Below are 24487 nucleotides of genomic sequence, written 5' to 3' on the forward strand. Positions count from 1 at the left end.
AAACTTCTGAAAGGTGTTAGGAAGTGTACATTGAACACAGAAGAAAGTGACAGATTGGGAGTGCATCCCACAACAGCATATATGACAAGAACAGCCAATTACGCATGATTGAGTCTGTATAAAGATGTTCTAAAGAGACCCACTGTGGCAAAACAAACTGAAGTCTACCTTTGATGATGCAAAACTCACCCTAAACGAAATGAGTTGGCTACAGGTCCTGGTGGAGGTACTGACAACACAAGCTGACCTCACCGATAATATGCAGAAAGAGATGGGGAGAATCATGCCCACGTTCCCCGTGGTGTCAGAAATAAACCGCTGACTACCGTGTCTCAGGCCATAGACATTGCTGCTTTTGCAGAAACGATCAGATAACGTTTCCACTCATTACAGGGGGTATTATAATGATAAACATCTTGTCCTAACTGCCATCCTGGACCCCAGGTTTAAAACTGAGCGGGTGATAAGGGATGAGCTGGTGCGTAACCAGCTTGGAGAGATACGCAACCTCCTTGTGAAGGAAACAGAGGCTATTAATGTGCCTCCGGCAGGTGCATTTGCCGTACCAGCAGCACCCAAACCTGCCCTTGAGCAAAACGAAGTGCCCAAAAGACCTCACATGTTCAGCTCGTCATTCAGCAGCAGCGGTCCTCTGTACAATCAAAAGCAGAGGTAAAGGAGTACATAACGGTAATGAGAAGAAACGCAGACGTTATCACCTTTTGGAAAGACATCTCCTCATCCCTGCCCTGCCTGGCAAGAGTGGCCAAAGGTTTTTTAGCATCCCCAGTGGCTCTGCAAGCACAGAGAGAGTATTTTCCGCTGCTGGCCTACTCTCAAGGCACCATCGCATAAGCCACAGACTCTGGCCAAAATCGTGTTTCTCAAAGTGAATTCAAAGGCACGGTAGACTGAGCCAAATAAGGAATTTTTCCATTTCATTTTCATTTAATTCTAAGTAAGACACAGCCTATATGTGCAATTTATAGACTAAGGATTTAATACAACGAAGTGTTGTTTAAATGCTGAGGAGCTTAATGTTCCTGCCAGCTTAGTTCGTCACACTCGCTTCAAAGTATGTATTTGTAGTCTATAGCATTGATATAGACTAATAATATAGCCTAAATAATTCATTTTCATTGCTTCTTAGGCCGTCTGGCTCATGACCTATTTAGAGTGTTTATGTGCTGCTTAATATGACATATAGCTTTTTTGAAATGATGAGTGCTTCTTACAGTCACCTTTGTTATTTATGGAAATACTTTCCATTTAAATCATATGGTTTGCTTTCAAAACATCAAACCCAAAATGGTAGGTCCACTTAGTCAAAGATAAATAGGTGTTGGTTAAATGGTGATTTTAAACAAAACATTTATGAAGCTAATTTGAAGCGAGTTTTCCCCCCTTCCTGTAAGCGTGTTAACGGTTTTTAGCGGAGTGGCTGGAAAGGGCGTTGAGCTCAACTCCGCTCACATACTGTGAGAATATGGGCTTCTCCTGATTCTGAGATGAGCTGTCTGTGGTGGTCTTGTGGATCCTCATTCTATCGAATGCACTCCAACCTATTCGTATTGCAATATGAAACATTTTAATGATCAGAAAAAAAGCTTCATCATGGCCACGAATTTCTCTGGCCCAGCCAATATCGGAATCCTGACGCCGCTAGTGCCTGCTGCTCAGAGAGAGCAGTAGTGAAAGGTGCACAGACACGCACAGTTAAGATTAACACAGCACCGCAAACCCATAACACAGAATGAGGCCCAGCAGCAGTTGGGCCCCATCGGGTTCGGACTGAGAACTCTTATACGTCTGCTAATGGTATACAGTGCATTCGGAAAGTATTCAGACCCCTTGATTTTCTACACGTTGTTACGTCAAAGCCTTATTCCTCATAACTCTACACACAATACCCCTTAAATGATAAGGAAACAAGTTTAATTTTTTACAGATTTAAAAAAAATATAAAAAAACTGAAATATCAGATTTACATAAGTATTCAGACCCTTTACTCAGTACTTTGTTGAAGCACCTTTGGCAGCGATATCAGCCTCAAGTCTTATTGGGTATGACAGTACAAATCTTGGCACACTTGTATTTGGGGAGCTTCTCCCATTCTTCTCTGCAAATCCTCAAGCTCTGTCAGGTTGAATGGGGATCGTCGCTGCACAGCTTTTTTTTAGGTTTCTCCAGAGATGTTCGATTGGATTGAAGTACAGGCTCTGGCTTGGCCAGTCTAGGACATTCCGAGACTTGTCCCGAAGCCACTCCTGCAATATCATGGCGGTGTGCTTAGGGTCATTGCCCTGTTGGAAGGTGAACTTTCGCCCCAGTCTGAGGTCCTGAGCATTCTGGAGCAAGTTTTCATCAAGGATCACTATGTACTTCCCTCTTTCCCTCGATCCCGACTAGTTTCCCAGTCCCTGCCACTGAAAAACATCCCCACAGCATGATGCTGCCACCACCATGCTTCACCGTAGGGATGGTGCCAGGTTTCATCCAGACGTGACGCTTGGCATTCAGGCCAGAGTTCAATCTTGGTTTCATCAGACCAGAGAATTTTGTTTCTCATGGTATGAGAGTCCTTTAGGTGCCTTTTGGCAAGCAGGCTGTCATGTGCTTTTTACTGAGGAGTGGCTTCCATCTGGCCACTCTGGCAAAAAGGAAATGATTGGTGGATTGCTGCAGAGATGGTTGTCCTTCTGGAAGGTTCTCCCATCTCCACAGAGGAACTCCGGAGCTCTGTCAGAGTGACCACCGGGTTCTTGTTTACCTCCCTGACCAAGGCCCCTCTCCCCTGATTGCTCAGTTTGGCCAGCTCTAAGAAGAGTGTTGGTGGTTCCAAACTTCTTCCACTTAACCTATCTACGACCCAGTTCCGCTAGCGGAATCCTTCGCCAACAGCCAATGAAATTGCAGGGTGCCAAATACAAAATCAACAGAAATCTAATAAATCTAATTTCTCAAAGTATTAGGCACCATTTTAAAGATACAATTCTCATTAATCCAGCCACAGTCTGACTTAAAAAAATGCTTTACAGCGAAAGCTCCACAAACAATTTCATTAGGTCCCCACCAACTCACAGAAAAACCCTGCCATTTTTCCAGCCAGAGATGAGTCACAAAAAGCACAAAGAGATAAAATTGATCACTAACCTTTGATGACCTTCATCAGATGACACTCATAGGACTTCATGTTACACAATACATGTATGTTTTGTTCTGTAAAGTTCATATTTCTATCCAAAAATCGTATTTTACATTGGCGTGTGACGTTCAGTAGTTCCAAAACATGCAGTGATATTGCAGAGAGCCACATGAATTCACAGAAATACTCATTATAAATGTCAATGAAAATACAAGTTTTAGACATGGAAATATAGATACACTTCTCCTTAATGCAACCGCTGTGTCAGATCTCAAAAAACCTTTACGGAAAAAGCATAATCTGAGAACGGAGCTCAGCGCCCAAACCAGCCAGAGAAATATCCACCATGTTGGGTAATCAACATTATTCATAAATAGCATTATAAATATTCACTTATCTTTGATGACCTTCATCAGAATGCACTCCTAGGAATCGCAGTTCCACAATAAATGCTTGTTTTGCTCGATAATGTCCATCATTTATGTCCAATTGGATTTGGTAAACAAATCCAAATGCGCGATCTGGTCCATTCGGAAGAAACGTTCAAAAAGTTATATTACAGGTCGAAGAAACAGTGGGATATTGGTTGAGTTCAAAAACTACAAACCTCAGAATTCACACTTCCTGTTTGGATTTTTTCTCAGGTTTTTGCCTGCCATATGAGTTCTGTTATACTCACAGACATCATTCAAACAGTTTTAGAAACGTCAGAGTGTTTTCTATCCAATACTAATATGCATATATTAGCATCTGGGACCGAGTAGGAGGCAGTTCACTCTGGGCACGCTATTCTTCCAAAAGTGAAAATGCTGCTCCCTATCCCAAAGAAGTTAAGAATGATGGAGGCCACTGTCTTCTTGGGGACCTTCAAAGCTGCAGAAGTGTTGTGGTACCCTTCCCCAGATATGTGCCTCGAACACAATCCTGTCTCGGAGCTCGAAGGACAATTCCTTCAACCTCATTGCTTGGTTTTTGCTCTGACATGCACTGTCAACTGTGGGACCTTATATAGACAGGTGTGTGCCTTTCCAAATCATGTCCAATATATTGAATTTACAACAGGTGGACTCCAAACAAGTTGTAGAAACATCTCAAGAATGATCAATGGAAACAGGATGCACCGGAGCTCAAGGTAATAAGGTATCTTTTTCATAAATTTGCAAACATTTCTAAAAACCCGCTTTGTCATTATGGGGTATTGTGTGTAGATTGATGAGGAAATTGTTTTAGTTAATCCATTTTAGAATAAGGCTGTAACGTAACAAAATGTGGAAAAAGGGAAGTGGTCTGAATACTTTCTGAAAGCACCGAATGATGCCGTATAATGAGTACATACAGTGCCATAAATGTAATGACAGAAAAGTAAATGCTTCATGTCAAACGATTTCAGACAAATCCATCAAAACACCAACCATGAGAAAGGGTTAAACATAAGTTAAATCAACTTGTGAATTTTATTGAATATAGCCATGATCCCACCTTCCCCCATATCTTAATGTAATGACATTAAACAAATTAGCCGATTATTATCAATCACTTAACGGATGTAACAAGTAAAAAATAAATAAATTGATAACCCTATTTACATGTCTAATGATGTTTTAATGAGAATTAAGTTGATATTTTGCTATGACTGTTGCATTTTCCAACAGTTTCTTCTTGGGGTCAAAATTACTCCAGTTGGTAATCCATGTATGTTCAATATGGTGGTAGTATGAGGGTTAAGTACCTTAATACCTTACTGTAATAGAACTCTAAGAGCTCCCTAAAAGTAATGGGTAAAAATTACTTTTAGCAAAAAACTCAAGCAATAACAAAACAGTCTTAGCATTATCAGCAATGGAGAGCTCTGCAGTCCAGGGCCTAGACTTAGTCTTGGAGTAGACTCTGAACAGAAGCTCAGACTAATAAAATAAAAATAAGAGGGAGAGAGAGATGGTGCAATTGAACAAGAATGGGGGGGGCTAGAGGCAGAGAGGGAGAGAGAGAGACGGCGAGAAAGATGGCAAAATAGATAAAGGGCGGGCGAGAACAATAGAGAAATGGTGAGCGAGAGATAGCTGTTGCGCTAGGGAGCTGCCGAGAAAAAGAGCACGAGAGAGAAAGAAGAGAGAAAGAAACTTACCCGTGAGCTTGAAATACTGGAAATCTTTTCTCTGGGACGCTGTCCAGCATTTCTTGCATCCCACATACGCAATACTCCATCACCATATACGTAAGATGGGCAGTCAAGGGAATACTCAAAACACAACAGCGCAATGAGAAGAATTTACACATTAAAAGTTCCATATTAAACAGCCATTAAAATACAACAGAAAGGGAAAGACATTTTCTTCTAACAGAATGCATATAGGTAACGGGGACGGCAGGTACCCTATTAGTTAGAGCGTTGGGCCAGTAACCGAAAGGTTGCCGAATCGACTCCACGAGTTGACAAGGTAAAAATCTGTCGTTCTGCCCCTGAACAAGGCAGTTAACCCACTGTTCCCCGGTAGGCCATCATTGTAAATAACAATTTGTTCTTAACTGACTTGCATAGTTAGATAAAAGGTTAATTAAAAAAAAATATATATATATATATATATCTTTTTTTTAAGAAACACTGTCTCAGAGTGGGAAATTGATTAAATATGGCATTTGTTTTACTCTAGGTGAGTTTCTCCAATGCTTTGAACCAGCAGCAACACAGGTTATCTTGGAACTACAAGATAAATTGATAAGGCAAAAACTAGATATAAACCAATTAGATATTATCTTCAAGAAAACCTAGAGGTCAGGGATGGGCAACTTTGATGGGGGTAAAAAAATATATATATTCTACATATTTTGCCATGGGCTGTAGAGAAAATGCTGCAGTTTTAAAGCAAGTTTGCGGCAATTCTACACATTCTGCCATGGGGCGAAGAGAAGATTTTGTAGTTTATTTATTTATATATATGAGAAAGAGGAGAGAGAGAAAGAGAGAGAGAAAGAGAGAGAGAAAGAGAGAGAGAAAGAGAGAGAAAGAGAGAGAAAGAGAGAGAAAGAGAGAAAGGCCTGGGGATGACGCAGAGCTAACTGCGAAGTCATGTCTGTGTCAGGAGTCTCTCCACTGCTGCAGGGTAGAGAAGGGAACACACTAGAGTCCTGCATCGGGTCAGATACCCACAGTTCCCCACAATTAATCCGCAAATAAATATACTAGCTACAGCTTCTTAATATGGATAAACAGTACCATGGCCAATTTTTTCTCTCGCTTTTATAAGCCCAGTTATGGTACATTGTTAACTAATTAAAAATACATAAAGCTGACGAATAAAAACTGTATAAAATATCCAGATGAAAAGTATTCTCCAATAGCATTCATCTCTCTACTCAGCCCGTCTGCCACCCTTTTTATTTGTCTTGATGTGAACCATTGCTAGTGAAGCACAGCAATTGTATCAAATGTATCAACAAAGGTCCAGCTGAAGCTGTTGCTTGCTAACTTGCAACATTGTATCAACTAGCCTATTCCTGGCCCTTGTAGTTTCCCATGTCAGTGAGTTTGGGACAGACAGTGGTCTTTGAGCAAGGGAAAAGTGTTCAGGTATTATTTCCACTGGAGATATGGGATGATCAGATAATGGTCTTTTTTACAGAGACTTGGTGATTGAGGCCGGGAGATTGTCGGAAAGATTTTAAATAATGTGAGGAACTATTATCATTCGCAAAAACTCAGCTTTTTAATGGTGGTTGTGGTGAGTTAAGAATATCAGAAATCAGATATCCCCAAATTGGCACTTTCCTACATTTTCACTCAGCAAGCCAGGTACTTCTATGCATGCTCAGGCACACGCTCCCTCATCATGAACAGGACAGTGAAACCAAACATGCTCATATGGAGCACTCAAAACAAGACAATTAAAAAACGTAAACTTGTAAACGATGGTCATTAAAATAAAACTTGTCTCTCACAAGTGTAGCTTGAGAACGGGCATTTACTGTAATTAGTACATGCATTAACAGAAATGAATGTAACCAAATTATGGGGATTAACGGTACATTTACTACTGGTGACATGCAGTGCCTTCAGAAAGTATTTATACCCCTTGACCCATTTCACATTTTGTGTTATAGCCCGAATTAAAAATGTATTAAATTGTTGTTGTTTTCCCACATCTACACACAAAACCCAATAATGACATCGTGAAAACATATTGAGAAATTCTAGCTAATTATTTTAAAATGAAATACAGAAATACCTCATTTACATAAGTATTCACACCCGAGTCAATACTCGACCACTGCTACTCAAACTTCCGGGATGCCTACAAGGCCCTCCTCCGCCCTCCCTTAAGCAAATCTTATCACGACTCCATTTTGCTCCTCCTTTCCTAAAGGCAGAAACTCAAAACAGGAAGTACACGTGCTAAGGACTATTCAATGCTAGTCTGGCCAATCGGAATCCACGCTTCAAGATTGTTTTGATCCCACGGACTGGGATATGTTATGGGTAGCCTCTATGAATAACATTAGCGAATACACTGATAGTGACTTTGTTTATCAGGAAGGGTATAGGAGATGTTGTACCCACTGTGACTATTAAAACCTACCCTAACCAGAAACCGTGGATAGATGGAAGCAATCACGCAAAATGGAAAGCGCAATCCACCACATTTAACCATGGCAAGGTGACTGGGAATATGGCCGAATACAAACAGTGATGTTATTCCCTCTGTAAGGCAAACAAACAAACAGGCAAAAGATCAGTAGAGATAAAGTGGAGTGGCAATTCAACGGCTCAGACACGATAAGTATGTGGCAGGGTGTACAGACAGTCACAGACTACAAACGGAAAAGGGAGTGTGTTGCCAGGAAAATAACCTCTCACTCAATGTTCTCATTTTGTCTGTCATAGTTGAAGTGTACCTATGATGAAAATTACAGGCCTCTCTCATCTTTTTAAGTGGGAGAACTTGCACAATTGGTGGCTGACTAAATATTTTTTTGCCCCACTGTATTAGCCACACACCCTTCCCCTTCTTTTAAAGACAAGACACATCTTCACACATATTTTAGTCACTTTTCACAGACAGCTAATCAGCTAGGCCTACTGCCATGCGCCCTGCCCAAATAGGCATAGGCAAATACGCACTATTTTTTAAATAATCAAAATAATATTTTATTCCTAAATCATGCTCTCTGGTGAAATATTTTGAATGAGTTCTTTCATTTCTGTATAGACAGGAGTAATTATATAGCTTTTGGCAAATGTATTTCAATGTACTTTAGGGGAAGTTACTAGACACCCCGGCCTATGAAATACCTCGTATGCCATTTCTCTCCTCTTCTATTAGTTTTCATATCAACTTTCTTTCATTGTCCAGAAGCCAAGTCCTAGTTGTTACATCTTCAGATTCCCCGTTTCTATGTTCCTAAATAAGATTTTTTATATATGTCACATATGAACCGCTAGCAGAATTGCTTTCTGGCAAATGTTTGAACATTTTGTATTATTGGTTTCTTCATTAGAGGAGTTATATGCTCTGTTAAGATGCATTACAATAGTCTAAATGTGATTTGTCATTCTGAGCACAGTGGGTGGACGCCCTAAATGGGATACAATCCAATGCCTATGGTCAAATTTAAATCTCCCAGGTCACGTTGGCCAGTGTCACATTTTCCTAACAGAAACCCTGGCGTGCACACACACAGAAGAAAGGATATATTTTCTGCTTCTCTTCATTGTACAACACATCCACCAAATGGATCACATTTTTGTGCTGGAGTCTCCGTAGCAGCTGGATCTCCCTGAAACACAAACAAACCAAGAGACAAATAAGGTTAGAGATGTTACAAATGAAACTCCCTCACAGGCATCACAACTGAAACATTGGTGAAATTGAAAAATAAATAAATAAATAGCACATCGTAAAAGAAATTATGCGTAGACTTCAGGGGGAATGAAGCATTAAGGTGAATATAACAGCAGAAGAAAGGGTGAACGACACATTGGGGTGGCTAAGCTCATTGAGACAGCTCTATAAACTGGCGCTGGAGGGGGAACTTTAAATGACCACCATGTCAAACCCCCAGGAGACTCCACATTCATCTGCTACAGAGTAGCCGGCCTGCCACTAATGACTACAGCTACTGCATGAAGGGAGCAAACACAAACGAGGCAGGCCAAAAGTGTTCGTGTATTTATGCCTCAGTCTACGTCACAGAGAAACATCCCCTTTCAAAACAAGCGTCCTTGTTTTTAAAATGACTGGGTTTGAATTATCCATGTCATTCAACTGGATGGGAAGGAAATCTCGGCTACATTTGAAAGTGCATTTTCATGAGTAAATGTTCTCATAATAGGCTAATCTTAAGTGTTGTACAATAATAGGTTAGTTACAGAGGTGCTGAACTTACTGATTTGGCCTAGTTTTTCAGCTTGGTCATTAATAAGAAATGAAGCAGCCATGACCGAAGCCAAACGAGAGTTGTCTTTGGGGCAGGGGGGTTAATGTGGGTTTCGTACGTGGCAAGAGTTTATACATTCTCTCTGCCAAAACAGTACACAGTCACAAACTATTCTAGATAACTTGAAACCGTTTAACCAAGTCCTGTCTTGAAGTCGCAGAGCAAACTTCTTTCGGCTATTAGCTTCAGCCAACTGGGGTTCCGACCGTGGCAAAGCTGGTTTGACATTGGATAGCCCATCTCTGGGACGGTTAAAGGGTCGGAAACTTTCCGGGAAATTTCCGGAAATTTTCCATGGGAAGTTAAGCCCGGGAATTTTTCTTAAATTCATCAAATAAAGTTAGCTTATACCAGTGAATCTTTTTTGTGGGATACACAAAGCAACATATTTTGGTTAAACTATCCCCAATTCAATGGATTTGCAACCCTCTGCATGCACATTGCATTCTTCCATTACATGTACAGCTAATTCTCAAGATCTTACACACTAATGAGATGCTATTGAGCCCACACTACTACACTGTCTGAGCCAAGGACTTCATGCTTTCTGGTAAGTTTTGATTACAATATTGGGTGGGGTGAATATATTTTATGACATACATTATTTTTTGTTAACTAGTAAATAGTAGCCAACAGCAAAGTGTGTTTAAAACATGTTAAGGATGCTGCGAATTTTCGCAGCTTTTTTTTACAAATCGCGCAACATTTCAACGTCCTGCAACTCATGCCAGGAATATAGTATATGCATATAATAAGTATGTGTGTATAGAAAACACTCTGAAGTTTCTAAAACGGGTTAAATCATGTCTGTGGCTATAACAGAACGTGTTCAGGAGTAAAAATCCCAGGGAAAACTGTTCACCAAAAACAAAAACAAAAAATTCATCCGCCAGTCTTTGAATTGTCTAAGGCGATAGAAAATAGATGAGGTTCCGCTTACAACGCCTACAGCTTCCACACGATGTCGCCAATACGGGCATTTCTTTGCACGTTTATCTTTGGTGGGATGACGTATAGGCACTTCCTGTCTTGGGGTGCACCCAGGAAATTATGAAAGTGAAAAAAATGGACGATGATTTCAAGACTTGCTGCTATCGAATACAGATCGCCCCGTGATCAATTTTATCGATTATTAACGTTTATTAATACCTAAAGTTGGTTTACAAAAGTAGTTTGAAGTGATTTGTAAAAGTTTATAGGCAACTTTGTTAATTTTAAAAAGTGACGTTGCGTCGTGTAAAGGTGCATCTTACCTTGGATCAGACGGCCTTCATAAATGGACATTTTTGGCATACTTTGACGGATTTAAATCGGGAAAAAGACCCAATTGTGATGTTTATGGGACATATAGGAGTGCCAACAAAGAAGCTCGTCAAAGGTAATGAATGTTTTATATTTTATTTCTGCGTTTTGTGTAGCGCCGGCTACCGCAAAATCTTTTGTTTAGGTCTCGTTCAGGTATTTTGGGGGGGTGCATGCTATCAGATAATAGCTTCTCATGCTTTCGCCGAAAAGCATTTTACAAATCTGACATGTTGGCTATATTCACAACGAGTGTAGCTTTAATTGAGTATCTTGCGTGTGTGTTTTAATGAAAGTTTGAGATTTATCGAGTACTATACTACTATAGGTGGCGCTCTGAAATTTCCGCTGATGTGTTCCTGTGCAGGAACCACGTCCATAAGAAGTTAAATAATTTCTGACTTGTTAACAATTTCTGCGAGTTTGTTTTTGATAACGTGGGTTTTAGCTCGTTTGAGCCTGCTAACTGAGGAGTGTTAATTCACCTGTTTCCATACAGGTTTAATTTTATAACATTCATTTTATAACATTTATCTTACAAAGGAGTTGTTTAATCTAACTGTTGAACTATTTATGTGTACATGGAATTGTATTTTGTTTTACTCATTTTTTCTAATCTTTAAAGGAAAATGCCACAGGCACTATCTGATGTGTGGAGACATTTCACTGCAGCTAATGTAGAAGGAAAAGCTGTGTATATTGGCAAATGTTGTGCCAAATCATATGTGAATAATGCAACAAAGATGCAGAATCTGACCAAGTGCATGAAGTTCCCACATTGAAGAACCACATTGAAGCTGGCCAGCAACACCCGTTGGGGTGGTGCTGTCATCATGTTTAACGGTCTCCTGGAGGGGAAGGAGTCTCTCCAAGAAATGGCATATCACAGTCTGCCGATATGGACAGCCCCATCAAGAGGATCCTCCTGGATGATGCATTTTGGGAGAGTGGTAAAGCAACCTGAAACCTATAGCCATTGCACAGATTGAAGGAGACAATGCCATCCTGTCTGATATTCAGACTCTGCTTGCAGATGTAAGAGAAGAAATCCATACAACCCAGCCCACTTCACTGTTGCTCAAAGCAGAGGAAACTGCAGTTCTGAAAAACATCAAAAAGAGTGAAAACTTCTGCCTGAAGCCCGTACACGCCGCAGTGTACATGTTGGCGAGAGAATCCTGTCTGGTGCAGAGATCAACAAGGCCTATGGTGGCATCACTACCATGTCTCGCCACCTTGGCCTGGGCAAGGTTCTTGGCAGTCTGGCGAAGTACACTTCCAAGCAAGGGCCTTGGGATGCAATATGGCAGTCGTGCCAACATATCTCATCAGCCACCTGGTGGAAGGGACTTTGTGGATCTGATGCTCTTTCCCGTTGCCTCCATCATCCTCTAAATCCCACCAACATCAGCCGCCTCAGAGTGCAACTGGTCCTTGTTTGGGAACACACACACCAATACAAAGGTTGAAAAATTGGTGGCCATCCTGGCAAATTTGAGGCTTTTTGAGCTTGACAACGAGCCATCCTCAACAAGGTTGGAAAGTGACAGTGAAGATGAGGCCTCAGAGTCTGATGTTCAAGAGGTGGACATTGAGGAGGTTCAGGGAGAAGACATGGAGGCCTGAGAGGAAGACAACCAAAGCTTTAGTTTAGACTATCATTTTACAGATGTTGAAATTTTTTTTGGGGAGATGTGATGGATCATTGGGGATTATTCAAGATTGTATTTATTTTGTTCAGTGAAATCATCCCATGTGAAGAGTCAACTCATTTAATTAAAGTTAAATTCCTAACTACATTTTTATTTCTATTGGAAGGACTTAATCATTTGCAATTATGTCAATTGTGATAAGGTAAAAGGTTTATGTTTCTGTCTCCATATGGTAAATATATGGCAAACACATCCAATGGGAGACAAAAAAACTACATTTAAAATGGTATTAATATTAATTCCCATGTAAAGTTTCCACCTCTGAATATTCCCCAAATTGTGCAACCCTAAATTACAATGTAAATGGGACAATATTTTCATGGTGCACATCTTTTAGTTGTATCATTAAATGCTTTCAATATTTGTACATAAATGTATAGTTATTTTGAAGTTGTAAAATGTATAGTTGTTTTGAAGTTAATTCATGGAAATTAGGCACTATTGACATTATAAAATATTGTCCCATGTACATGTTTAATTTACTGATGGTCCCTAAGGCTCCAAAAGGATATGGACTGTCAAACCAAATTGACCATGGGCATTAAGATTCGGGTCTCCTGCAGCTGCGCTCTGAATTGATGATTACTTGGGTGCTGCCAGCTGTGTGAATGTGTGCAGGATTGAAATAAACCCAAGAAAAAAAAACTGTTACAGTACCCTTCATTCCATGACAAAAAAAAAAAAAAAGTATAATGTCGTAAATCTCAGTTTACGAGACTGACTTCATGACCAAAATTATTCTATTTACACGTTGTAGTCAATTTTGGCACTAGAATACATGTTTCTGACTCAGACGCTACATAGGCAGTTATACTTTTTAGGGGCAGTCGGTCTTTAAGCCAGTAGTTCAGTGCACAGCGTTGGGCTGCCTGCATTCTGCACACAGCTTATTGAAAACACCATGTAGGGCAGGAACGCGCACACACCCTCTTTCGCTAGTCTAAGTCGCCAGTCTCTCACACACAATCTACACACTGTACTGTAGCTCTCCCTCTGTGGTGTGCCCGTTTCACTCACCATACTAGCCTGCAGTCACAGGCTGGCCCAGTCCTTTGCTATATACCCAACAATTACTGCCTGCATCACAACTGACTGAGTCAGAGAGACATCCCGCCTGCAAGCAGCCACACACACAGCAAAAGGGACAAACACTGCTGCAAGGGATAATGCATACATGCCAGACCATTTAAAAAAGGCAGGGAAAAGAAAGCTGCTTTAATCATACTAGTACAGAGCAACACCACAAAACAAAAGTGTTATTGTTTTGGGATACCATCTTTGATGTAAATACAGGCCTATGTTTATCAGAATTGTGGTCACTTCACTTCCTAGTACTGAAAAGGCAATTGATAAACCTTTGCTGCATCATCATTCTCATTCAAGGGTAAAAACATTCCGCATTCAAGTTCAACAAGAGGAGTTAGCAGCACTGCTGTTCTCTAGGACAGAAATTAGAGCGTCAGCTTTGTGACGTCTAAAGCGCTGGACTGTGTCCGCTGCGTAGTGAGAGTATCTGCTCTGCAGTGGATCAAATGTCTCTGTGGGATGCTGTCCAGGAGGACGGAAACCTGCATTTTTACAAAACAGTTTTACAATTGATCGACTGACCATCAGTGACCACCAACCCTTTTGAGTCACTTTGCAGTCAAAAAGCAAGCAGAGATCTACTGCTCCGATTCTTTTAAAAACATGACTTCAAAGAATTTAACATTAACCCAATAAAAACAGTTCTGTATGAATGAGGCTTGTGCAGTAGGCCGAATACATTTTCACAGCATATTTGGCTGGCATATATATGCTTGGCAATATTGTTCTTCTCAGACCATATTATATTTAAAATCTCGAGCTTTCATAACAAAATAGTTCAGTTGGTGCAGCACTTGCGAGGCACAGCTGAGCATAAATTAAAATAATTTGCTAATAAATAGCTGTTTTATTTTACTGGACTGATGGTACCTGCATCTGATGGTGATTGTGCTTTCAAGAAAACTGGGGGGGGGGGGGGGGGGGGGGGGTGATCTTCAGGTCGGAAAGTCAGAGCTCTAGAAAAGATGCCAGAGTTCAGACTTGAACTTCTGAGTTGGATGACCGTTCCAAACTATTTTTCCCAGTCTTCCACCTGATGGCGAAACCTCTGCCTCAGGCACGAATTTATGTTGTTCCTTTGACCAGAAAATGTGAAATATTTTGTAGTAGTGTTGAATAAAAACTTAGACATGAACTCATTCATAAAGAATACAGCAAAGAGCTGCTGTTTTTAACAGTCTCTCTCTGGTCATAGTTTCAAAAGTCATAAAATCTCATGCCGGCTAGTATCAAACTTTGCTGTGGCTGGGGTCCTGGAAGCTGTGGGCATGGTGATTTGAGCTATCCGATCAGCCAGCGCAGTAGGCACACTCGATTTAGCCACAGATCTCCTGGTCTGCTGGGAAGGGGGAGTTTGTCTTTTCAGAAAAATGAAATGGTTCAAAATGGGAACATTTTGCCTACCTCATACACAGGGCTTCTGAATCAAGTGCACCTACTGCCAACAGCGCAACACACACAAAAAAAGAAGAGCGCAAGCCTTTATAGTTGGATTTGACAGAAATGTTAAGTGATCGACTAGGAATGCCTTGAAGATCGACCGGTTGGTGACCACTCCTCTACACATATAGCTTAAACTTGGCCTTAGCTACATTCTACAGCTGCCGGTGCACCAATTCTAAGCTTATTCATTATGATGACAAACTTCTTAAAATGTTACCTGCTAGAAGTCAAATGAAATCAATGGACTCAAAGAACGTGACCCCACACACAAACACACCTCCCTATCTCCCCCACTCAGGAGTGTGTGTGCGGCATTCCAAACCATGGCTCGGAATTTCGGAGGCATCGCCCAAGCAACAGGAATGGTCATTGCGCAACGGCAGAGTGTGAGGGTGTCCATCCCCGTGGCAACCCCGGGCAGTGAAAGCAGGAAGTGTTTGTCAGACAGGAATGTTAAGCGATGGCTGCTGTGAGTGTGAATGGAGAGAGAGAGAGGGGCTCAGGGTAGTGCTGTACTATGGCATCCAGGGCCAGGCCTTATAAGGCTAGGTATGGCTCTCACACATGCTTAAAAAAAATAAGATTGTGCATGTCTATGTTGGTGGGCCCAAACATATTACAGACACTGTTCCCACCAAAAGTGTGAGAAACTCAGGCATGTGCACAACAGCATAGGACACACACTGGTGTGCTTAGTACTAGACAGTAATAATTAGAGGGTGTGAGTACAATACAAGACAGAACATTGCATCGCTGCAAATGAATGCCCCATCCACAACAACACTTGTGGCTGGTAGCCTAGACAGCAACACTAACATAATCAAGTCAATTTAAAATCACATTTGAAATGGGCTAATTGAATCTAACCGAAATAGAACTTGCAACAAAAATCAATAGAAAAATGTACAGAGAACGTGTTCTACATGCAAGCAAAGCAGCCTAAACGGAGATGTTCCTCCATCTCTAAATACTTCCCACGGTGAGAACTCACTCATTTGACAGTTGCATTAGTTCGCTCCTCTATATTTAGACACGCCTGCAGCTCATCACAAGATTATTAAATAAACTCCACTGTGTGATTAAAACCTCAGCTGAGGTTCGAAAACTGCGATTTTATAGAAAGAGAGAGATGGTTACAGTAAGGCATGCATGCATTTTATTATATGGGTGGCCCCAGCGGGAATCAAACCCACAACCCTTTGCATTGCAAGCGCCATGCTCTACTGACGGAGTTACACAGGACTGTGGACGATGTGGGTCTGGGTCATCCAGTTCATGACACCTATTCAAGTGATCATGGTGATGCTCTGAACAAAACCAGTGGAGTGCCAAGGGCTTAGCCTACGGTAGAGCCAAATATTTAAATTAGGTTAAGTGTACCTATAAAATCAACCAAAATCTACAGTGCCGTGCGAAAGTATTCGGCCCCCTTGAACTTTGCGACCTTTTGCCACATTTCAGGCTTCAAACATAAAGATATAAAACTGTATTTTTTTGTGAAGAATCAACAAGTGGGACACAATCATGAAGTGGAACGACATTTATTGGATATTTCACATTTTTTAACAAATCAAAAACTGAAAAATTGGGCGTGCAAAATTATTCAGCCCCCTTAAGTTAATACTTTGTAGCGCCACCTTTTGCTGCGATTACAGCTGTAAGTCGCTTGGGGTATGTCTCTATCAGTTTTGCACATCGAGAGACTGACATTTTTTCCCATTCCTCCTTGCAAGACAGCTCGAGCTCAGTGAGGTTGGATGGAGAGCATTTGTGAACAGCAGTTTTCAGTTCTTTCCACAGATTCTCGATTGGATTCAGGTCTGGACTTTGACTTGGCCATTCTAACACCTGGATATGTTTATTTTTGAACCATTCCATTGTAGATTTTGCTTTGTGTTTTGGATCATTGTCTTGTTGGAAGACAAATCTCCGTCCCAGTCTCAGGTCTTTTGCAGACTCCATCAGGTTCTTCCAGAATGGTCCTGTATTTGGCTCCATCCATCTTCCCATCAATTTTAACCATCTTCCCTGTCCCTGCTGAAGAAAAGCAGGCCCAAACCATGATGCTGCCACCACCATGTTTGACAGTGGGGATGGTGTGTTCAGCTGTGTTGCTTTTACACCAAACATAATGTTTTGCATTGTTGCCAAAAAGTTCAATTTTGTTTCATCTGACCAGAGCACCTTCTTCCACATGTTTGGTGTGTCTCCCAGGTGGCTTGTGGCAAACTTTAAACAACACTTTTTATGGATATCTTTAAGAAATGGCTTTCTTCTTGCCACTCTTCCATAAAGGCCAGATTTGTGCAATATACGACTGATTGTTGTCCTATGGACAGAGTCTCCCACCTCAGCTGTAGATCTCTGCAGTTCATCCAGAGTGATCATGGGCCTCTTGGCTGCATCTCTGATCAGTCTTCTCCTTGTATGAGCTGAAAGTTTAGAGGGACGGCCAGGTCTTGGTAGATTTGCAGTGGTCTGATACTCCTTCCATTTCAATATTATCGCTTGCACAGTGCTCCTTGGGATGTTTAAAGCTTGGGAAATATTTTTGTATCCAAATCCGGCTTTAAACTTCTTCACAACAGTATGTCGGACCTGCCTGGTGTGTTCCTTGTTCTTCATGATGCTCTCTGCGCTTTTAACGGACCTCTGAGACTATCACAGTGCAGGTGCATTTATACGGAGACTTGATTACACACAGGTGGATTGTATTTATCATCATTAGTCATTTAGGTCAACATTGGATCATTCAGAGATCCTCACTGAACTTCAGGAGAGAGTTTGCTGCACTGAAAGTAAAGGGGCTGAATAATTTTGCACGCCCAATTTTTCAGTTTTTGATTTGTTAAAAAAGTTAGAAATATCCAATAAATGTCGTTCCACTTCATGATTGTGTCCCACTTGTTGTTGATTCTTCACAAAAAAATACAGTTTTATATCTTTATGTTTGAAGCCTGAAATGTGGCAAAAGGTCGCAAAGTTCAAGGGGGCCGAATACTTTCGCAAGGCACTGTAATTTGACATTTCTAACATATACTGCCCTAATTCTTGTAATAAGAGATAATGAAAAATTACCCTCTTGAATTTGTATGACTTTACCATATAACACACACTACCGTTCAAAAGTTGGGTCACTTAGAAATGTCCTTGTTTTTTAAAGAAAAGCTAATTTTTGGTCCATTAAAATAACATAAAATTGATCAGCAATACAGTGCAGACATTGTTAATGTTGTAAATGACTATTGTAGCTGGAAACGGCAGATTTTGTATGGAATATCTACATAGGCATACAGAGGCCCATTATCAGCAACCATCACTCCTGTGTTCCAATGACACGTTGTGTTAGCTAATACAAATGTATCATTTTAAAAAGGCTATTAGAAAACTATTTTGCAATTATGTTAGCACAGCTGAAAACTGTTGTGCTGGTTAAAGAAGCAATAAAACGGGCCTTCTTTAGACAAGTTGAGAATCTGGAGAATCAGTATTTGTGGGTTCGTTTATACAGGCTCAAAATGGCCAGAAACAAATAGCTTTCTCCTGAAACTCATCAGTCTATTCCTGTTCTGAGAAATGAAGGCTATTCCACACAATACATTTCCAATAAGGCCAGCATCCCGGAGTCGCCTCTTCACTGTTGACGTGGAGACTGTTTTGCGGGGACAATTTAATGAAGCTGCCAGTTGAAGTCTTGTGAGGCGTCTTTCTCAAACTAGACAATTATGTACTTGTCTTCTTGCTTAGTTGTGCACCGGGGCCTCCCACTCCTTTCTATTCTGGTTAGAGCCAGTTTGCGCTGTTCTGTGAAGGGAGTAGTACACAGAGTTGTACGAGATCTTCAGTTTCATGGCAATTTCTCACATTTCTCAGAACAAGAATAGATTGACGAGTTTCAGAAGAAAGTTCTGCTTCTGGCCAACAGGTAGGGGTGTTTAATATGAACAATAATAACAGTGATGTACTGGGCCATACGCACTACCCTCTGTAGTATAGGTCGACCGATTATGATTTTTCAAGGCAAAAACAAAGTGTTGGAGAAGAAAGTAAAAGTGCAATATGTGCCATGTAAAAAAGCTAACAATTTAGTTCCTTGCTCAGAACATGAGAACATATGAAAGCTGGTGGTTCCTTTTAACATGAGTCTTCAATATTCCCAGGTAACTTTGACTATTGGATGTTCTTATAGGCACTATAGTATTGCCAGCCTAATCTCGGGAGTTGATAGGCTTGGAGTCATAAACAGTGCAATGCTGGCAAATACAGGAAAATGCTGTTTGAATGAATGCTTACGAGCCTGCTGCTGCCTACCACCGCTCAGTCAGACTACTCTATCAAATCATAGATTTAATCATAATATAACACACAGAAATACGAGCCTTAGGTCATTAATATGGTCAAATCGGGGAAACTAATCATTGAGAGGGAAAAAAAGTATATTCTTTCAGTGAAATACGCAACTGTTCCATATTTTATGTAACGGGTGGCATCCCTAAGTCTAAATATTGCTGTTACATTGCACAACATTCAATGTTATGTCATAATTATGTACAATTCTGGCAAATTAATTACGGTCTTTGTTAGGAAGAAATGGTCTTCACACAGTTCGCAACAAGCCAGGCAGCCCAAACTGCTGCATATACCCAGACTCTGCTTGCACAGAATGCAAGATAAGTGACACAATTTCCAAGTTAAAATAATTCATGTTAGCATATGAACTAAATATGCAGGTTTAAAAATATATACTTGTGTATTGATTTTTTTAAAAGGCATTGATGTTTATGGTTAGGTATTTATTGGTGTAAGAACGTGCTTTTTTCACAAATGCGCTTGTTAATTCATCACCCGTTTGGTGAAGTAGGCTGTGATTCGATGATAAATGAACAGGCACCGCATCGATTATATGCAACGCAGGACAAGCTAGATAAACTAGTAATATAAACCATGTGTAGTTAACTAGTGATTGTTAAGATTAATTGTTTTTTTTATAAGATAAGTTTAATGCTAGCAAGCAACTTACCATGGCTCCTTGCTTGCACTCGCTTAACAGGTGGTCAGCCTGCCACGCAGTCTCTTCGTGGAGTGCAATGTAATCTATGGCCATAATCGGTGTCCGAGAACACCGATTACTGATTATTATGAAAACGGCCCTAATTAAAAAATAATTAAACTTAAAAAAAAAATTAAAAAAAAAATTTAAAAAAAAATCGGCCAACCTCTACTCTGTAGCGCATTACAGTCAAATGCAGAGCAGTTGCCATACCAGGTTGTGATGCAACCTTGCTAGCTAGCTGGCTAACTAACTTAGCTGGCTAGCTAGCTTCTTTGCATCGATTTGATGCAAGATAGATAACCTATCATCTCATCCAGCAGTGCCTATCACAGCAACAAGTTTGTCAAACTTGAAGGATTTGGTTTGGCTATTTTCTCTTTCTGGCCCCTGCTCCTCTTGCGCCCATCCCTCACCCAGCTGTGCTGAAACAACAAGCAGTACATTTGCCTCTCCTGAGTCACATGAGCAAGTCCCCGTTGAATTTTTATTATAATAAAACATGTATTTCAGCTATTTTGTATTTATTAAGGATCCCTATTAGCTACTGCCAAGGCAGCAGCTACTCTTCCTGTGTTCCAACATTAAGGCAGTTATATACAAATATATGTATATGTATGTGGAGATGGGGGAACCTTCCAGAAGGACAACCATCTCTGCAGCACTCCACCAATCAGGCCTTTATGGTAGAGCGGCCAGATGGAAGCCCACTCCTCAGTAAAAGGCACAGGATAGAACGCATAGAGAGTTTCCCAAAAGGCACCTCTCATACCATGAGAAACAAGATTCTCTGGTCTGATGATTGAACTCTTTGGCCTAAATGCAAAACATGTATGTGTTTTAATCAAATCAACTATATTCACTGAGCTTGTCTGATGCTTTAAGCACACTATGATTAAATAATTAAGGCACACAAATGACTAGAGGGAGTCCGACCAGCAATTGATTTGATTGTGCCGGGCAGGAGTCATATTTGCTGCACTGCTAAAAAAATAAATATATTAAATAAAAAAGGTTTTTGAAGTGTGACTAGCGCCCGTTGTCACCCTCTCCTCCCTGCTGCAGCAACCACCACAGAACATTTGTGTTTCCCACACTGTCCGTGTTGCTACATATGCAACATAACTACAGCCATTTCTGACTAAAAAGGTTCAGTTACCAAAATTCCTAATTTGTTTAGAAAAAAAACATTCCCTACTCACTCAACCCTTGCTCTCTTTATGTGGCACATGTATGCATGTGACCAAATACCTATTTGCATGGGACTAACATTACTAGAGAACGTTGGGTATGTAATTATTACTTCAGAAAGTCCGTTATTCCAGAGGATGATTCGGACAGGATTCGTTTTTTCCAAACTGCCCTCTATAATTCTTTAAGAATACAGACATACAGTTGAAGTCGGAAATTTACATACCTTAGCCAAATACATTTAAATTCAGTTTCACAATTCCTGACATTTAATCCAGGTAAAAATGTCCTGTTTTAGGTCAGTTAGGATCACCACTAATTTATAGAACTTGAAATGTCAGAATAATAGTAGAGAGAATTAGTTGTTTCAGCTTTTATTTCTTTCATCACATTCCCTGTGGGTCACACACACTCCATTAGTATTTGATAGCATTGCCTTTAAAATTGTTTAACTTGGGTAAAACGTTTTGGGTAGCCTTCCACAAGCTTGCCACAATACATTAGGTACATTTTGGCCCATTCCTCCTGACAGAGCTGGTGTAACTGAGTCAGGTGTGTAGGCCTCCTTGCTCGCACACGCTTTTTCAGTTCTGGCCACAAATTTTCTAAGGGCTGAGGTCAGAGCTTTGTGATGGCCACTCCAATACCTTGACTTTGTTGTCCTTAAGCCATTTTGCCACAACTTTGGAAGCATGCTTGGGGTCATTGTTCGTTTGGAAGACCCATTTGCGACCAAGCTTTAACTTCCTGACTGATGTCTTGAGATGTTGCTTCAATATACCCACACAATTTTACTTCATCATGACACCATCTATTTTGTGAAGTCCACCAGTCCCTCCTGCAGCAAAGCACCCCCACAACATGATGCTGCCATCCCCACAACATGATGCTGCCATCCCCGTGCTTCACAGTTGGGATGGTGTTCTTCGGCTTCCAAGCCTCCCCCTTTTTCCTCCAAACATAACAAATGGTCATTATGGCCAAGCAGTTCTATTTTTGTTTAATCAGACCAGAGGACATTTCTCCAAAAATAATGATCTATGTCCCCATGTGCAGTTGCAAACCGTATTATGGCTTTTTTTAATGCCGGTTTTGGAGCAGTGGCCTCTTTCATGCTGAGTGGCCTTTCAGGTTATGTCGATATAGGATTCGTTTTACTGTGGATATAGATACTTTACTTGTTTCCTCCAGCATCTTCACATGGTCCTTTGCTGTTGTTCTGGGATTGATTTGCACTTTTCGCACCAATGTACATACATCTCTAGGAGACAGAACACGTCTTCTTCCTCAGCAGTATGACAGCTGCGTGGTCCCATGGTGTTTATACTTGTTTGTACAGATGAACGTGGCACCTTCAGTCTTTTGGAAATTGCTCCCAAGGATGAACCAGACTTGTGGAGGTCTACAATGTATTTTTTGAAGTTTTGGCTGATTTCTTTTGATTTTCCCATGTCAAGCAAAGAGGCACTGAATTTGAAGGTAAGCCTTGAAATACATCCACAGGTACACCTCCAATTGACTCAAATGATGTCAATTAGCCTATCAGAAGCTTCTAAAGCCATGACATTTTTTGGAATTTTCCAAGCTGTTTAAAGGCATAGTGTATATAAACTTCTGACGCACTGGAATTGTGATACAGTGAATAAGTGAAATATAATGTCTGTAAACAATTGATGGAAAAATTACTTGTGTCATGCACAAAGTAGATGTCCTAACCGACTTGTCAAAACTATAGTTTGTTAACAAGAAATTTGTGGAGTGGTTGAAAAAAAGTTATAATGACTAACCTAAGTATGTAAACTTGAACTGTATGCACACACATGCACCAGTCAAAAGTTCACACCTACCCATTCAAGGGTTTCTTTATTTTTACATTGTATAATAATAGTAAAAAGACATCAAAACTATGAAACAACACATATGGAATCATGTAGTAACCAAAAAAAATTAATATGTCAACCAGCTTCATGAGGTAGACACCTGGAATGCATTTCAATTAACAGGTGTGCCTTGTTAAAAGTTAATTTGTGGAATTTCTTTCTTTCTTAATGCGTTTCAGACAATCAGTTGTGTTGTGACAAGGAAGGGGTGGTATACAGAAGATAACCCTATTTGGTAAAAGACCAAGTCCATATTATGGCAAGAACAGCTCAAATAAGCAAAGAGAAACAACAGTCCATCATTACTTTAAGACATGAAGATCAGTCAAAATCTGATAATTTCAAGAATTTTGAACGTTTCTTCAAGTGCAGTTGTAAAAACCATCAAGCGCTATGATGTAACTGGCTCTCATGAGCAACGCCACAGGAAAGGAAGACCCAGAGTTACCTCTGCTACAGAGGACAAGTTCATTAAAGTTAAAGCCCAAATAAATGCTTCAGAGTTCAAGACACATCTCAACATCAACTGTTCAGAAGAGACTGAGTCAGGCCTTCATGGTGGAATTGCTGCAACAACAAAAAAAATAAAAAATAAAAGGACGCCATTCTGCAGCGATACGACATCCCATCTAGTTTGATCTTAGTGGAACTATCATTTGTTTTTAAACTGGACAATGACCCAAAACACCTCCAGGCTGTGTAAGGGCTATTTGACCAAGAAGGAGAGTGATGGAGTGCTGCATCAGATGAGCTGGCCTCCACAATCACCCGACCTCAACCCAATTGAGATGGTTTGGGATGAGTTGGACCAGAGAGTGAAGGAAAGGCAGCCAACAAGTGCTCAGCATATGTGGGAACTCCTTCAAGACTGTTGGAAAAGCATTCCCCATGAAGCTGGTTGAGAGAATGCCAAGTGTGCAAAGCTGTCAAGACAAAGGGTGGTTACTTTTAAGAATCTCAAATATAATTTCATTTGTTTAACACTTTTTTGGTTTCTACATGATTCCATATGTGTTTTATTAAAAATCTACGTCCTCCAAATCAGAGTTTCACAATTAATGGCACCCATAAAGATGACTATAAATAACATCTACCATAATTAAGCCAGGAATTAAATTCCACTTAAATAAGTTTAACTCTTAAGCAACTATATTGAGCCATTACATCACTTCCTGTTTTACTCAGGCATAAAAAAAATGAGGTAACATGCATGCAATATCCCTTTGTCATCCAACACCATGAAGAA

General features: G+C 40.5%; 1 protein-coding gene across 4 annotated transcripts in view; it reads right to left on the bottom strand.

Annotated features, from left to right (window-relative positions):
• Window positions 1-24487, bottom strand: part of LOC110508403 (serine/threonine-protein kinase STK11) — a 47007-nt gene that overhangs the window by 17591 nt on the left and 4929 nt on the right. For all 4 annotated transcript variants that reach the window (XR_005040119.1, XR_002471301.2, XM_021588914.2 and 1 more), the window contains exons 3-4: window positions 8834-8917; window positions 5271-5360 (exon numbers count right to left, since the gene is read on the bottom strand). Coding sequence is in view for 2 of the 4 variants with exons in the window: in XM_021588914.2 (XP_021444589.2) it covers window positions 5271-5360; window positions 8834-8917 (174 nt within the window). In the remaining 2 variants the exon portion in view is untranslated. The remainder of the gene's footprint in view (window positions 1-5270; window positions 5361-8833; window positions 8918-24487) is intronic.

This window comes from Oncorhynchus mykiss, chromosome 28 (assembly GCF_013265735.2).
Source record: "Oncorhynchus mykiss isolate Arlee chromosome 28, USDA_OmykA_1.1, whole genome shotgun sequence".
Taxonomy (NCBI): domain Eukaryota; kingdom Metazoa; phylum Chordata; class Actinopteri; order Salmoniformes; family Salmonidae; genus Oncorhynchus; species Oncorhynchus mykiss.